Here is a 14,953-nt window from a genome sequence, read left to right as displayed (position 1 = left end):
TGTATTTTCAGCTATTGCTCCCTGGTTTTATAGAGAACTTTGCATTAGGTTATGCATCTAAGAAGTAGAACAGGGTTTTCTTACAGATATTTACATTTAAGCATAATGTATCTTATTACATGTAGTCCCATATTTCTACCTCAGATTCAGCAAGAAACAGCTAACCTTGAAAAATCAAAGATGCAGCGTGATATTTCAGAACTGGAAAATAATATTCATGAAGTAAGTACATTCTTTTTTTTTTTACCAAGGAATCCTTTATCCTAGAATAGGATAGACATTTCAAGCAATTAATTTTGCTAGCTGTTTTCAATTTAGATTTATTTAAAAAACAAGTTGTGATAGTTTTCTTAACAATAACATGCCTTTTTTTTAATTGTAGTTTGAAATGGAAAGGTGTGAACTAAAGAGTACAATCTCTATCCTGAAAGAAAGAATAAACTCTTTGGAAAATGAATTAAAATTGAAGTCCAATAAACTCGCCCAGACATCTGATGATTCTTCTCAATTTAAAGCCGAGCTTTGCTCACTTCAGTAAGTCTAATGCAAAATGTAATTTTCTTTCACAGATGCTAACATAATTTTGTTTCTTCTATGAACATATAGCAGAGGTGAGTTGTTGGGAAAGACTATAAAATATTTTTTATATATATATCCCTTGGTACTGTTTTTGTCTTAAGGAAGAGTAAATTGGAATAAGGAAAGTGCTGTGGTAGCCTTTCACAGTGAACTCCTCCTGGACATATTTGATGACCAGATACATTGATGGTTTTTGTGGCTAATAGTGAATGAAAAATTTCTCCTCCTTCTTGAACTGTTTCCTTCAACAACCATGCACTCTGCTTATGAATGTAGCAGAACAGAAAATTTCTAAAAGGAGTACTGTTTGTTAAAATGAAGACAGATGCCTTTACAAACTGCAGCAGTGGGATCAAATTGTGCTTGTTTTATGGAGGTGTCAATAATACTGAAGATTTTATGCCAAGCATCGATACTTGACAGTTGAGTGTTCATGGAGAGCCAGTCTGTAATGACATCTCATTTGAGCTGTTTTCTTCTGTCAGCCTCTGCCATGTGCTAGCACTATCACAAGCATACTACAGTTTTGCAAGTTGGCATCTTAAGATCCATAGGCCCAGTCTGCAGGGATTTGACCAACTTGCTTAGAAGTGTAGGATTAAGTATACCCACGTATTTTTAAGGCCTATTTAAACTTGCAGGCTCAATGCTGGCCCTTAAAGTTGTTTTAGAGCTCCCATCAGGTATCTAAATGCGGTGGGACAAAACGAGGCCCTAGAGAATGTGGAAATGGATAACTGAATAAATCTGGGCAGAGATTTGGAAATCTAGCTTTTGATATAGGTAGAAATGAGAGCCTTGGATACAAGATGCACTACAGGATAGGTAATGCTGTAAATGAGATGTCATGTCCCACCCCACATCCCACTCCACACCCCCAAAATATATATATATAGCAAAATGGTACTATTCTGTACTATATTTCTGTACTGTTATACAGTACAGTAGCAGGGGTAGATAACTGTGAAGAGCTGAAGCTCAGAAGCAAGGCTCAGTTCATCCAACACTCCAAATTGTACAAAGGCTACTTGTTGGTAAAATCATTGGTGTATTTGTTTGTAAAATTGTGACACCATTCATAGGAGTGGAGTATCTTGATAGATTCTTGTCAGTATTAGAAGAAAGTATCAGTGCTTATAAAATGCCGGAGATGAGGAACAGGGCTGCAATCCATTTAACATTTGGTTTCACTTCATGCATGGTGACATTTTGCTATTGCTGTGTTTAGGGCTCTTTTTTACCTCTAAAGTTTAATTCTAAATCGAATGAGAGTGATCTTCACCTGCCGATGCATGATATTCTGGACTGAAAAAAGGAAAAGCTTCTCTAGCTTTTCTAGTAACAAAAATCAGAGGACATGAGTGTTTTGGATTATCATGCTTATTCCATAGCACCATTTTGAAATGATGTTAAGGTGGACTTGCCACAGGGGTCCAGAGCAACCAGGTGATGTTGGCCTTAGCAGTCTTTAATAGTCCTCTCCCTCCCTGTCTAGGAGGGAGAGGATTGGTTAGTATGACACAGTCCAGTCGTGAGGTTACACCGGAACTGTTCCAGCATTTCAAGCAGCTCAAGAGCCACAAGTTGAAGATCCTGAGTTAGTTCCCAAACTTCTTTCAACTGTGTACTGATTTTCCAGGCTCTTAAATGAACAACTCCAGAGGTCTGTTGAAGACTTACAGCACCGATTGTCTCTCAAAAAGGATGAACTGCAGTCAGCTCGAGAAGAAATTATAAAGCTAGAGGAGGAAATAGGTGATCACTAGTTATTTTTACTTTTATTTCCTATTTTTAAAATCAGGAGTACTTACTGCTTTACTTATAGATAGGTTAAACCAGAAGAGCTCGTCACATGATGAAGCAGTCAATGTGCTTAGAAGTACCATTACTGTTTTGGACAAAGAAAAGGACAGTCTTCAAGAAACTGTAGACGAAAAAACAGAAAGAATTGCATGCTTAGATGACAACTTAGCTAACAAGGTATGTACCGTAAGTACTTCGCGCTCCATCTGGGGATTTGTAAAGCCATTAGATTTTAGGGACACATTTTGCCTTGATAACAAAACCTGGGCAGAACTCTAGGCATCACATGAACTCTGTGTTTGGACCTAGGCAATACAAAGTCATTTGCCAACTCAATAAATTTTAATTATGATTGTTAGTGTGTTCCCTATACACTCCAAGAAAATATAAAAGTATTCTTCCCATTTTCCACTTGGAGGTTTATACTGAGATACATGGTTCCAGCTTGAGTTGGCAGAATCCTTTGCAGACTTCCATCTATTTTTGACAAGACAATCCTGTCTCAATAAAGAAGCTTGGAAATTTGAATGTGCAAAGATGCAAATACTTACAGATGAAGAGTTGAAATAAAGGTTTAAACATAAAACTATTTAACTTGAACTATCCTGGAGTGTTGCAATATAATAATACCTAGTACAATTTTTGCTTTTATTTTCATAGGAAAAAACAATTACTCATTTACGTCTAACTCTCTCTGAGCTGGAGTCATCAACAGAGTGAGTAAAGGCTCGATCAGTTTATTCAGTGATTTTTTTCCCCAATAAATATCTTCAGTGATCTTAAAGTAGATGGCAATTTTAGTTATTTTGTTGAAAGGGGTTTCATTCTGTTTAAGTCAAGTAAAGGAGCATACGTTGTAGAGAAAGCTGCATATAATTTTTGAAGAGACTTCCCATGCAATTAATTGCATGCTGTTAGGGTACTGTTAACGCAGCAATTAACAATTAACGATTGTTTTTCTACTTTTATTTTCCCAAATTGTTAACATTTTTTAATTCTCAATTAAGAAGTGGTTTGTTAGTATTCTAATTATGCCACTAGATATTATTAGATTTACTCAGGTATAAGTCAAGAGCTGAATTCTAATTATTGGCAAATTAATTCTTCCAGTTTATGCTACCAGTGCTCCTTATTAAAGTATCTTTAGTTTTTAAGTGGGTTTTGTCTGATCTTTCCTTCTTGCCTCCTTTTAAGCATCACTTAAACCTATAGCTTTTAAAAGAAAATACTTAAACAGCATTATATAACATCTCAATGCCAGTGTAACTGAGTATTTGGTACCTTGATACATAAATTATCTGCAGCAAAAAAAAAAAGTGCAAATGTCTGCTGAAATTCTCGTATTTATATTTCTAGTTTTCTGTGTAACCTCTTCCTTACTGTTTTGCTTGATGCCTTTTAAGTCTAAGGTATCCAGGGAAGTAAGTCTTTTTCCTTTATGGTATTAACATGCAACTGCTAATATACTGTAATCACTAACAGACACAGGTAAACACAAGTATCTGTAATTGCTGTTTGCTTAATAAATGTGTAACTTTTTTCATATCATATCTTCAAAGGTGAAGAGTAAGTCCATATTATTTCTACGTACTAAGATGTTACATCCTTAACTTACATTTATGTTTAGTTTATGCTTGTGTTTGTCAGCCTTCAGAGAGCAAGAATTGTACCTTGTAAAAAACAAACAAACAAAAAAACAAGCAAAAAAACCACAGCCTTTTGTGTATATATAAAGTCCACGTTTGATAATTTTCAGCAGTATGCAATATAGTGTGAGAAGGGACATCTTAAATAAGTTTTTTCAAAATCCTTCACTTGATAGCCAGCTAAAGGACATGCTGAGCAGCAGAGACCGTGAGATATCTAGCTTACATCGCCAGCTTGATGCATCCCACATGGAGCTTGCAGAAACAGGAAGAGTAAAGGAAATGGCTCTGAAAGAAAATAGACGATTACAGGATGACCTAGCTACAATGACCAGAGAAAACCAGGTATGAAGGCAGTACATACTATTGAAGAATTAATTTATTGTTTGCTTGCATATAAAGGAACATCAAAACTGCTACATCCAGAGTTTTGATTGAGTACAATTAATTATTGGCATTTCTTGAACACTGAACTATTAACAGTGACAGGGAAGAAATTGTAAAAGCAATTATTCTGGGTATTTTTATATGCGTAGCCAGTACAGTGAGGGAAAAATAAACAAGCTTTCAGTTTAGTCATTCTTCCCCAGATTAAAAAATAAATTTAAATAAAATAAACAGATGACACAACTATTTTATCCTATAATGAATTTGTAACTTGGTTATATCAATTGGTAGTTAATTGGTTAAAAAAAAAAAAAGTATTTATTACCTGTGGAACTGGGAGGATATTGAGAGAGCAACACATTGTAAAAGCAAATGTCAGGTTATTAGTTGGTTCATAAATAGGGAGAGAGAAAAAAAAGAAGGTTGTTAGTACATCCAAATATATTCTAGTACATAGTGATTCTTTAGTTTTATCCGTCTAGTTTCCACGAAGCATTGGATGTATTGGGTGAATTACGCCACATTTGTGATCAGAGTGTTTTGGAATGTAGATTTTAATGTTTATTTTCTTTGAGCCTTGGTAATGGTGGCTGTAAAAAAAAGTGTTGTCGGGTGTTTAATCTCTAGTTCTGGTAAGGTCAGTTTCCATTTCTGTGCATTGTTCTGCAGGAACTCTGCTTCCACTGATAAATTGGGAAAAGTCAATTTTGAGGGAGAAAATACAACAGAGTTTAAAAGTTACAGGGTAGAGGGATCGAAGAAAACTTATTTTAAGTTATGGTAGTCCTGAATAGTCTGAATTTGTTTCCTGATTTCAGGAATGGATAAGGATGCAGAGTCGATGGGAATTGGAGGGGTTCCCTTTCCATTATGTCAAGGTTGTGGGGGATTTTTAGATGGTGAATTCAAAGGTGCCTGGAGAAATGTTCTTATTGGGTTGTCTTTACATTGGTAAGGTAGGTGTCTGCTGAGGTGGTATCAGTTCAGCTGTGCGTTGCAACTTTTTTTTTTTTTCCCTGGTGATTCTGTGCAGGTACTTTGCTTGCAGAGTTTTTTTACTTATTTATATTAGTTTTATGCAATTTCATCTTTTCTTAGCTCTCACTAGTTGAGAGTCATGACATACTTCCTTGCTAACAGCTTGACAGTAGCTTTAGGCCAAAAAGTAGGTGGGAAGTGGTTTCTGACTGCCTGGTGGGCTCTGAGTGTTGGTTCATGTGTAGTAGTGGTCACCTTACCAGTGGAGAGGCATGCAGTCTCTTTCAGTTGCTGATGGCTGAATACTTGAAAAGGGCATGCTGTAAATGCATGAGTTAAACTTACGTCAGCTATAGAATCGAAGTTGAAATAACATCCTTAATGTCTTGAGGAATTGTCTATTTCTTTAGGGTATCATTGAATATTTTGTAGAAAAATGGGCTGTTTGAAGCTGGTGGTTTAGTGTAGGTTAAATGAAAACTCTAAAATAGAAGTAGTTGAAAGGTTCAGTTAATTGAACTGTGAGATTATCACCATCACTGTTACTGTTGTGGCATCTTCATCCTGAAGTGTTCCCCAGGGTTCACAGGTTGAAACCACCACTGTTGTATAAGGCTAATTCTTTCAAAGAGCACAGGCAGCATATATAGTTCATGTCCATCTGCATGCTTCCAATCAGCATTGCTCCATCTGTTCTTACTTGGAATTCTTTGGGGCTGAGATCCATGGCTGGGAGTGCCTGAAGTGTATGCAGTCTTGTTAATCCCTCACGTAAGGTGTAGAGGAATAATGAGATGGTTTTGTGGACCAGTTGGTTACTGCTGGCCAAAAGTCTCCCAGTTCCAAGTGCATGAAGTGGATGCAATAGATGCAGTAGAATGTGCACATGAATGTTATATTGCAAAAATGCCCAGTGTTTGTAGGGTAAGTAACATTGTTTTATTGGATTAAACATTAGAAAAACTAGTTAAAGCATATGTGACTGTGATTTAAAGAGCTAGCCCAGAGTTTTGTTGCAACTCTTTACTGCCTATTCAAACAAGTATAGCTATTGCCAGCTTCATGAGATTCAAAGGCTTTGTACAGTTTTGATGCTGAGATACAAACGCTTGTTTGAATTCATTGTAAATGCCAACCCTAGAAATAATGAAAGACATATTTGTTAATCCATGTATTTCCATTCCATCAATTCAGCTGAGTCTGACGCTAAAATGTTCAAGATGTTGTAAGTGATGTAGTACCCTGAATCATTTTTGTAAAAGGTATGGTACAATACATAAACATACAGGTGCATTAATGAGATTAGAAATGCCATTCACAGGTATGTAATATGATGAAGTGGTAAATGTTATCATAATATGATGACTAAAGTTTTCCCAGTGTGCTTTGGAAGACCTGAATTCAGCATAAGCTAAGTAAGGCACAGAGTGGAAAGGCTGTTGTTAATGAATATTAACATACCATGAAAAGACGAAGGAAAAGAAATATCCTCCATTTCCCCCACGTGGTGGAACGTACATAATGGGGATAGAACACAAATGCCTTTTTGTCTCTCCTCGCTTGAGGACACAATGGATGAAGGGAATTGCTGAACCTGAGAGAGGGCCAGATTTAGCAGTTCCAATATCTCAAATTCCATGGAGCATTTTTTATGTTTAAATATGGTCTTAAGAATGCCTTTAGTTAACTTATCTTGCAGCTCAACTTTCTAAGGTCAGAAAGTTTATTTTAAAGTTGTTTTTTTGTAGTTATTTGGCACACCAAAACTTAATTTATCAGGGATAGTGAATCTTAAAAAAAAATCCCAGCCCCCAAATATGCATATATTGACTTTTCCAAAGATCAGTCAGGTGTGTCATCAGGGAATCTGTAGATTTTGTGAACCGGTATGATATTCATTGTTTCACATTTGTTCTGTGATATTCTAACCTGGAGAACTCTTTTGTGTCACTAAGGTAATAGGGGATATTTTTTGAACCAAAACCCAAGGGAATTTGACTAAATTAATTAAAAGTAGAATAGAATAAAATCTAGGGCATATGTAATTACTTTGATTGTCTGATAGAGTAATATATGGTGATTAATTTACTCTAATTCACTGTTTTGCCTTTCTGTAATCTTTTTAGGCTGTCAGTACTGAGCTTGAAGATGCAATACGTGAAAAAGAAGAAATGAAAACTAGGGTTCATAATTATATAACTGAAGTTTCTAGATTTGAGAGCCTGATGGCTTTAAAGGTAAAGATAAAATGTGTAGGCACTCATTGCTGTTTTCAGTAATGTTATCGGGATTAGAGTATAACATGCTCCTGTTAGGGTACTATAAACGAATCAAGAAATGTGGGGTTTTGTCTCCTGTTCTCTCCCCATCTCCTCTCCCCCTTTTTCTTCTTTTAGTTTTCATATACTTTTATCTGCAGTATTTTCAAGTTCTTAGTCAATTTATACAAAGCCTTACTAGATCTGAAGCTTTGATTACATTCTGGCATATCACGGTTCCATTGATAAAATTTCAGTTGTCCATAACACTGCAGAATGACAGACATATGTTTGAATATTGTTTTACTTTTTGAGTTTTGTGAGTTTTAACAACACAACTAGTAAAATATCTGATACTATACAATGATTAATAGACAACATGCAAGCTTAAACTATAGTTTTTAATATTTGACAATTTTTTAAAAGAAATTTTAGCTGTAGTTCTGCTGTAGGACATTGTAATGTTTTCTGTATGATTAGTAAGATTACAGACTTCTTGCTTTACTGACAAAACAGTGCTCTTGATAAATGTATTTCATCCTGATGCTTGGATTCAAAAGTGTTAAATATGTGAACTAAATCTTATAGATTCTATTTATTTTAAACTATTATTTCAAGACAACATGAACTAGTAAATTTATTATGTGACTTTGGTTAGGAAAGAATGAGTTTTTGTCTGACTTTAGCTTTCATGTGCTAGCTGAATCTTTGCAAATTCAAACACTTTATGCAAGTGGAAACTAAAGCATAGGGAAAAACAAAGGCAGGTAGTAAATGTTAGCCTTGAACTTTCAGTTTAAAACACATGGAGCTTAGTTGTTAAGAGTGATTATAATTATTTGTCATATGTCCAAAGCATTTCAGCTACAAATGTGGCTAGATGGGAGTCCAGTCATTCAAGTCAGGTACGAAGAAGCTAGTGGCGAATTATGAAAGTTTGGTTTCAGGGATTTGTCTAATATTACATATGAATGTTTTCTGTGGAGACAAGGATTTACTTTTCTGCACAGTCTTCAGCTGTTTAATCATGAGTTTCTGCTTCCTAATGCCCCTCATTCTGTTCTGCAGGAAGGAATTTCACAAGCAGTAGCCTTCCTCACTAGATAAATCTGATTCATATTAGCAGTATGCTCATCCTGCTGTGCACTGAATGAACAGGGGAAGAAAGGAATGGAGCTAAATAAAGAAGAGAAATTAAGCACTGCCTTATAATATGCATTTGTAGTTGGCAAAGCTAAAATTCACAAGCAGGATTTTTTCTATTACTGCATACCTTGCAAGCACTAAAGTCTGCAGTTTTGTACTTTTATGATAGATTGCTCAGTGTGTATGCCCAAATGGGTTATCAGTCTTTCAGACACTGCTGTAATGTAAATATTAGTAAGAGTGCAGTAAGTAAAACGGCTAAAAATAGCTACTGCTGGAATTTCTTGGATAGACCACTAAGGATCAGTACAACACCTTAATGTGACCACTGACAACTCAGAGGTCCAAAAGAACCCCTCTCTTTGGAGCCTTGAAACTTATTAGCAACCGCTAAATGTAAATATTCCTATTTAGTAAAACTCAGTGCCACCACTGTATTTATTTGCACTTTTTATTTGGACTTGCAAAAGAGATGATGCAATTTAGTAACTGACAAGACTATAAGATTAAGAAAATGGAGAAAGTTCCTACTTCTAAAAAAATATAAGTAGTAGGCGTTAAAAAATGTCAAGTTATGCTAGTCATTGCAGTGTTTTACTGTTTCATCTAGGAAAAAGAAAACCAAGATTTGTTAGAGAAGTTCCGAATGGTCCATACACAAGCTGAAGACTGGGAAATCAAGGCTCACCAAGCTGAAGGGGAAAGCAGCTCAATACGACTTGAACTCCTTTGTGTGGATACAGATCGGAGACATCTTCGTGAGAGAGTAGAACTTCTGGAAAAAGAAATCCAGGAGGTAATAACTTGCACAATGTAGTTCTGTCAGGGAAAATGAGATATGTTCAAGTGGTTTGTAATAAAGTCAACATACTTTTTTTTTTTTTTAATGCTTGAACAGAAGTTAATTCCTATTCATGACTGTTTCAAATATGGACAGTTTTTGAAACAGTAACTGATTCTGATTACTTGTGTTTTCCTTCTCTAACCTCCTTTGCCCAATATCCCAAAATCAGAATATGCACGTATTTTAAGAACTCTTCTGTTGGATGATCATGGTTATTAAGCTGTCTCTATAAGAAACTTCTATTTAGCTGCTTCAAAATATTTGCATATAGCTTTATGAGTATTGTCTAAGTTTAGTTCTTAAATTTCTTTTGAAGCTTTGAATGAGGTATTTGAAGCATTGGTGATTGGAGTAAAGGCAGAAATTTGGTGGTGGTAGTAGTAGTGTCCAAATCCAGATTTAGGATTACATAGTACAGAAAGCTGGACCAATAGCATTAAAAGGAAAATTTGGAGTATAATAGTTCTGGACTAACCATATTCTGTCTCATGCTTTTAATTAACCAAAAGAAGAGTAAGAGACTTAATAATGTAAGCTAACTAAAGAAATAGATCATATTTTGTGGGTTTAAAACTAATTCTTTTCTGATGCTGCAGTCCAGCCTCCTTCCACTTTTGTATAATACCTGTATAGCCCTTTAAGATGGTGAATTAAAAAATGCAGAGATAATTTATCAGGTCTTCTTGGCTGTGATTTAGAAAGAGAAGAAGAAAATAATGTAATCTGACAGTAATTTTATAGGGAAAGTTAATTTTGAAGGATAAAGGAAAAAAAATCCATTACAAGAGAACTGTTAACATTCAATACTGAAGAGATATCCGTATTTGTCTTTGTTTAGCATATTATGGCGGCACAAGCATACGAATCTCAGATCTCCTCCATTACAAAAAATATGTCCAAATTGGAAGAGGACATTAAACGTGAAAATCAGGATAAGTCTTCTGTGTTGGCTGACCTGGCTTCTGTGAGAGAACTCTGTGTTAAACTTGAGGCTAGCAAAGAACTTTTATCTCGACAGCTTGCTTCCAAAAGCATGGATTATGAACGGGTAAGCAGCAAAGGCAAATTTACTTTATTAGAATAAAACATCTTCTGCTTTTAATGGTTTTTGAAAAAAAGAATAAATTACTTTGGAGAGCAAAGTAAATTAATTTACATCAGTAGTTTTGCATTTATATGTGTGTGAATTGTCTTACAAATTTTGCTCTATCCAGATCTATATCTGTTTTTATGTACGGAAAGAGTTTCATTCATTACCGTTAAAAAATGTGGCAGCAATAGTTTTTGTTAACTGCAAAGGCAAATTATAGTCATTTGGTTTTATGTACTGTATTGTAATTTATTCTGATTTACATATTTTCGTTTATACAAGGTGAATGCTGCACTTATTTATATATTAAAGACTTTTCCCTAATGGATTTTCTCAATTAAATTGAAATTTTAGATACAGCTGAAAAGTGTTAAATATTTTGAAATAGTTTAAACACTTGAAATAGTTTAAACACTTCTAAATGCTCATAATACCTGAACTTTTTTCTTTTGAAGTGGTTATTAATGAAGTCATGTCTTTACTTAGTGATTTGATGGAGCTTTCCACTACTGATTATTCAAGACCTTGAGAACAGGAGGTCTAATCCCCACAGGATTTCTTTATAATAAATAAAGTTGATGAGGAAAACAAACATTTCTACAATTTTGGCAAAAGTTGAGAAGCTAATTGAGCTGACCTAGTCAAATAGAATGAAGCACAGTATATATGATTTTTTTGTACCTGTGCGAAAGCCTACACCATTAAAGCCAGTTAGTGTTCCAGGTATTTACCCAAACATTTCCAGCACTCCAGTTCCTGGTAGAACTTTGACAGATATTTGAATATTTCTTAATTAAGTATAGCTTTAAATAATTTTAGGTTTTAATGTGTTTTTTTTGAGCTCAGTTTTCTTTCTACTTTTAAGAAACTTCCAATCCGTTTGGTTTTTACAACTTGTCAGGAAAGCGAATTGTGTTGTTTGTAAACACAGAGTATAAATAAATAATAAAATTTGTGCCCTAGGTTCTAGGTGAATTAGAAGATATGAAATCAGAAGCAGAGTTGCTGAAAAAGCAGTTATCCAGTGAGAGACTTACAATTCAGAATCTCGAAACATTGCTGGCTACCAGTAGAGATAAAGAATTTCAAAACCATTTAACATCCCACGAGAAAGATTCAGAAATTCAGCTACTGAAAGACAAGCTAACACTTGCAGAAGGCAAACTGTAAGTCCTAAGTGTTATAACCCATGTGTTATATGGGTTACAATGAAACTTTTTCTTTGTGGCAACACTTACTCACATAGTCAAATTCTTGATGTTTAGTTTGGTGGGCTGAGTGGATTTTTGCAGCAAAGCCTTTTGGCCTATTGTGACATTGTTTACTGAAAATTTCTCTTTGCATCTTTCATATCGCTTTGATTAATCACCACTGTGGTGGTGGACATCGGTTTAGCAGTGAACTCAAACAGGAGTTCCAAAGGAGACCTACTCTAAAAGGAAAGGTGCACCCTGTTTAGTTTTTTTTCAGTCTTGAGAATAAGCACTGAATTTCTTTCACTGTGCCCAGTGTTGACTTCAGAATGTTTGCTTTACTTTCTCTGCTGCTCGTGACTCCTCACATCAGATTTTCTCACGTCAAAGTCAGGTACAGGAGGCTACACCTTTCCTGAAGTTTACTTGTCTGATATAACTCTTCCATCTTTTCAGTGCAATCACTAAAATCCTTTCCTTCGAGATCAAGGGAGGTGATCCTTCCCCTCTACTCAGCACTGGTGAGGCCACACCTGGAGTGCTGTGTCCAGTTCTAGGTTCCCCAGTACAACAGGGACATGGAGCTACTGGAGAGTCCAACGAAGGGCCACGAAGATAATTAAGGGACTGGTGCATCTCTCAAATGAGAAAAGGCTGAAAGAATTGGGACTGTTTATCTTGGAGAAGAGAACACTCAGGGGAATCATATTGGTGTATGTAAATACCTGAAGGGAAGGTGTGAAGAAGATGGAGCCAGACTGTTCCGTCGTGCCCAGTGACAAGACAAGGGGCAGTGAGCACAAACTGGAACACAGGAGGTTCCCTCTGAACATCAGGAAGCACTTTTTGACTTCCAGTGAGCAAACATTGGCACAGGTTGTCCAGAGGGGTTGTGGAGTCCCCTCCTTGGAGATGCTCAAAACTCATGTGGACGTGGTCCTGGACAACCTGCTGTAGGTGGCCCTGCTTGAGCAGGGGTGTTGGACGAGAGGACCTCCAGAGGCTTCTTCCAACATCAACTATTCTGTGATTCTGTGATGTATTGTTGCTTTTAAATATAAATGGAGCTGAAACTAGCACCTATACAAATGTGCACCTATACAAATGTTCTCGATAGAATAGCTGCAACTTCTCATGCTGTGCATGTGCCTAGATTCTGCCTCATTTTTTTTACAGAGAAAAGATGGATCTTTTTGGAGGAATAAAGTTAAGAGTAGAGAGGATTTTTTTTATATCAAATGCGGGTACTCGAAGCGTGTGGGATTTTTTTTTTTATTATTATTATTAAAAGAACTTTAATCACATACAAAGAACATAAACTAATGGAATGTCTTGAGTGAAATAAAACACTAAAATTACAAGAAAAGGAAAGAATGAGTTTTTTGTTTAACATAAATTTAGCTTGCTCTGTACAAACATTAAAACTGTATTTAAGTGACTTAATGGTAATTTTTTCACAAGATTTCTTCCACCCAAATTGTGGGATTCCTTTCCTGTTCATTGCAAATGTCAATACTTGCATTGTTAATAGAATAAGATCTAGTAGGAAGAGGGAAGATGTTCTGGAAGAATAGTGACTATTCTGCATTTTGGTGGGATCAAATCTCTGGATTATTTCACATCTCCCTGGAGTCAGAGAACAGCAGGTGCTCAGACACAAAGTCTGTGACTGAGCTGGGAATGGAACTTGTTTCTTTCAGGATTCAAGTTCAGTGCTTAAGCAATAAACTAGTTCATCTTTCCTTCTCCGGAACTGACTTTTGAGCACTCAACTTCATACTGACTTTGAAGATTCTATGGAATAATGTAGCTGTTTAGATTCTGGTTTAGATGACTTATTTTACACCCAAGTAACAACTTTTTTGCTTACTCTCTAATGCAATTCAGTGCGTTTTGCAACCAAGCATTGAGTTGTCCAAGCTGATGATTTGCTGAGTAACGTATTTAATTATGTCACTCAAGATTTTTCAAGGCTGCTTTTCCGTCTGATTCTTGTGGTTGAAACAGCTCACCCCAAACACAAGGGTGTACTTGACAGGCCTTCAGGAACTGGGCTTTGCTGGTCTGAGTTTGCATTAATACTGGTTTTATTTAGATGTTATTCAACTGTTTTCGTTTCTAGACAGGTACTTCGAGCCTGCTTAATATACCTTCTACTGAAACCACATCTGTTTCTTGTCCACAGACAAGACAATATTTACTATTTCGTTCTTCTTTTTAACTGTACACATAACCAGCTTCACATTGCAACAGAAGATAATAAATCAATAAAATAATCATGTAATTATTTTGTCTGTTTTTATAAAGCATATCTCTGCTTACCTTTGTCCGAAAAAGAACATGATGTATTGTAGTAAGGATGTATTGAGAGACTTGCCAGCTTCTCACAGCTTTCTCACCTTAGGTTCCTTCCAGCAACATGCCGTTGGATTCATTTGGCTCTTGCTGCTTCTGAATTCTCTCTTTGATTTGGTTTGTGTGAAACAACATGTTGAGAATCTGTGTTTGTTTTGTTGACTAGTTCTAATTCCTCTAAGCTCCCACCTGTCAGTGTACAAAGCAAACTTTGTTGCTTCTCATGATTTTTTGTAGAAGCAGTCATAATAGAGAGGTTTCCTTACTTCGAAGTAAAGTTGCACAGCTGCAGACTGACTATGATGTTTTAAAAAGACAACTAACAACCGAACGATTTGAACGGTAAGAGGCTGTTTTTTTTTCATATTGAGGTAGTTCCTCTCTCTCATTTTAAAACTGTTTTTTTCAATATGGGGGCACTTTTATGGAAAATTGTGTTTCTACTTTCATGTAAAACCTAATATTCTCAACCTGAAAATTGCTTAATTAAAAAAAAAAAAAAAACTCATGCTGTTTCTGAATTCCCTCGTAAATTTTGTGAATTTAGCATTGCATTAAAAAAAATAAATCCATTCACCTAAAAAACAACAAAAAAATTCTTTACAAGAAAACAAAGCTCTCTGCAAACTATTGTGAAAATCACCAAATAAAAATATGTAAAAAAATATTTTTTT

The 14,953-nt window shown here is 35.6% G+C and overlaps 1 protein-coding gene across 10 annotated transcripts in view; it reads left to right on the top strand.

The window, feature by feature from the left end:
• The window catches only part of CEP135 (centrosomal protein 135), a 31,815-nt gene that overhangs the window by 14,358 nt on the left and 2,504 nt on the right, over positions 1–14,953 (top strand). For 9 of the 10 annotated variants that reach the window (XM_035553300.2, XM_050710656.1, XM_035553345.2 and 6 more), the window contains 11 exons: positions 145–222; positions 383–534; positions 2,219–2,334; positions 2,405–2,559; positions 3,043–3,098; positions 4,205–4,373; positions 7,520–7,630; positions 9,408–9,593; positions 10,480–10,689; positions 11,695–11,897; positions 14,517–14,621. In XM_035553300.2, the coding sequence (XP_035409193.1) occupies positions 145–222; positions 383–534; positions 2,219–2,334; positions 2,405–2,559; positions 3,043–3,098; positions 4,205–4,373; positions 7,520–7,630; positions 9,408–9,593; positions 10,480–10,689; positions 11,695–11,897; positions 14,517–14,621 (1,541 nt within the window). Of the gene's footprint in view, positions 1–144; positions 223–382; positions 535–2,218; positions 2,335–2,404; positions 2,560–3,042; positions 3,099–4,204; positions 4,374–7,519; positions 7,631–9,407; positions 9,594–10,479; positions 10,690–11,694; positions 11,898–12,380; positions 12,990–14,516; positions 14,622–14,953 lie in introns of those variants that run through there. The other variant, XM_035553328.2, reaches the window with a different exon arrangement.

Source organism: Cygnus atratus, chromosome 4 (genome assembly GCF_013377495.2).
Source record: "Cygnus atratus isolate AKBS03 ecotype Queensland, Australia chromosome 4, CAtr_DNAZoo_HiC_assembly, whole genome shotgun sequence".
Lineage (NCBI taxonomy): Eukaryota > Metazoa > Chordata > Aves > Anseriformes > Anatidae > Cygnus > Cygnus atratus.
Note: the sequence above shows the minus strand (reverse complement) of the source record. Positions and strands in the feature narration are given on the sequence as shown.